Source organism: Aplysia californica, unplaced genomic scaffold, assembly GCF_000002075.1.
Source record: "Aplysia californica isolate F4 #8 unplaced genomic scaffold, AplCal3.0 scaffold00184, whole genome shotgun sequence".
NCBI classification, from domain to species: Eukaryota; Metazoa; Mollusca; class Gastropoda; order Aplysiida; family Aplysiidae; genus Aplysia; species Aplysia californica.
This window is the reverse complement of record NW_004797454.1, coordinates 778,349-779,373: the sequence shown is the minus strand read 5'-3', so window position 1 is coordinate 779,373 and position 1,025 is coordinate 778,349. Positions and strand designations below refer to the sequence as shown.

Below are 1,025 nucleotides of genomic sequence, written 5' to 3'. Positions count from 1 at the left end.
CTCTAATTGCAATAAATTGTACCTCTTGACAATAATTACAGACGCTCCAGTCCATTGTACCTCGACTCAGTATTGGAGACTGCGCCAGTGGACACAGGGTGGAGAACAGAAGCAAGAGTAGAGACATCATGATGTTACCACGTAAGAGAGTGACAAATAATACTATATTATAATATGGCCGCTTTTAAGGACAGGCAGGCTAACCCAGATTTCAGGGGTTTCCAGAAATCTCGACCTACACCAAAAGTGGGCGTTGACCTACCTTTAGGAGAAGTTTGGTTTCACTGGTGTGTATATTTGTTTGGTTATAGAGAAAAACTCTCCTTGTCTTTTAGAGAAACTGAACAAGGGTAAAAAAACATACCTTCGATTTTCTCAAAACAGCGTTTTCCGGGATAGCCCCCTTGAGCTTAAAAGCGACCATATCCAATCTGGGATTTTCTTATATCGATGGCTGGGTGCAAGAAGTGACTGTACCCACTTTTCTTAGTTTCGAGCAAAACGAGATTGAAATTTTGACGATTTTGAACCTAATTAAGCTACGACTTAGATATCTACAGAAGTAAAAGAGCGAGTAAATATTCTTTCTTAAGATGGGAACTAGAAAGTTTCACATTAAACATCACAGGTAGTGCTCTCAGCTAACACACGTACGTGCATGTGTGAGATTGAAAATAAATTAAAAGGGAACCTTGCTAGACATTGTTGGATATTCTAGAATGGAGAAAACGTAGAAAAAAGGTTCACTAAATTAAGTACATGTAAACATTTTACAAAACAAATTAATATATTCCTAGTGATTTTAAAGGTGGATTTTAAAATTGTAACTAGATGATGATTTTAAAAAAGTAGGGCTATCAGACACGGTTCAGGTCTGTTGTTGTTGTTTTGGGGAGGGGGGGTCTTTTGTTTTTTGTTTGTTTTGTTTTGCTTGTTTTGTTTCCCTCTGGGATAATGAAGTATTATCTTATCTTATCTTATCTTATCTTTTTGTTTGTTTTTGTTGAGTTCTTTTGGTACCCTCC

General features: G+C 37.0%; 1 protein-coding gene across 2 annotated transcripts in view; it reads left to right on the top strand.

The window, feature by feature from the left end:
• Positions 1-1,025, top strand: part of LOC101850889 — a 44,431-nt gene that overhangs the window by 10,763 nt on the left and 32,643 nt on the right. For both annotated transcript variants that reach the window (XM_013082609.2, XM_005098479.3), the window contains exon 4: positions 42-141. In XM_013082609.2, coding sequence (XP_012938063.1) covers positions 42-141 — 100 coding nt within the window. The remainder of the gene's footprint in view (positions 1-41; positions 142-1,025) is intronic.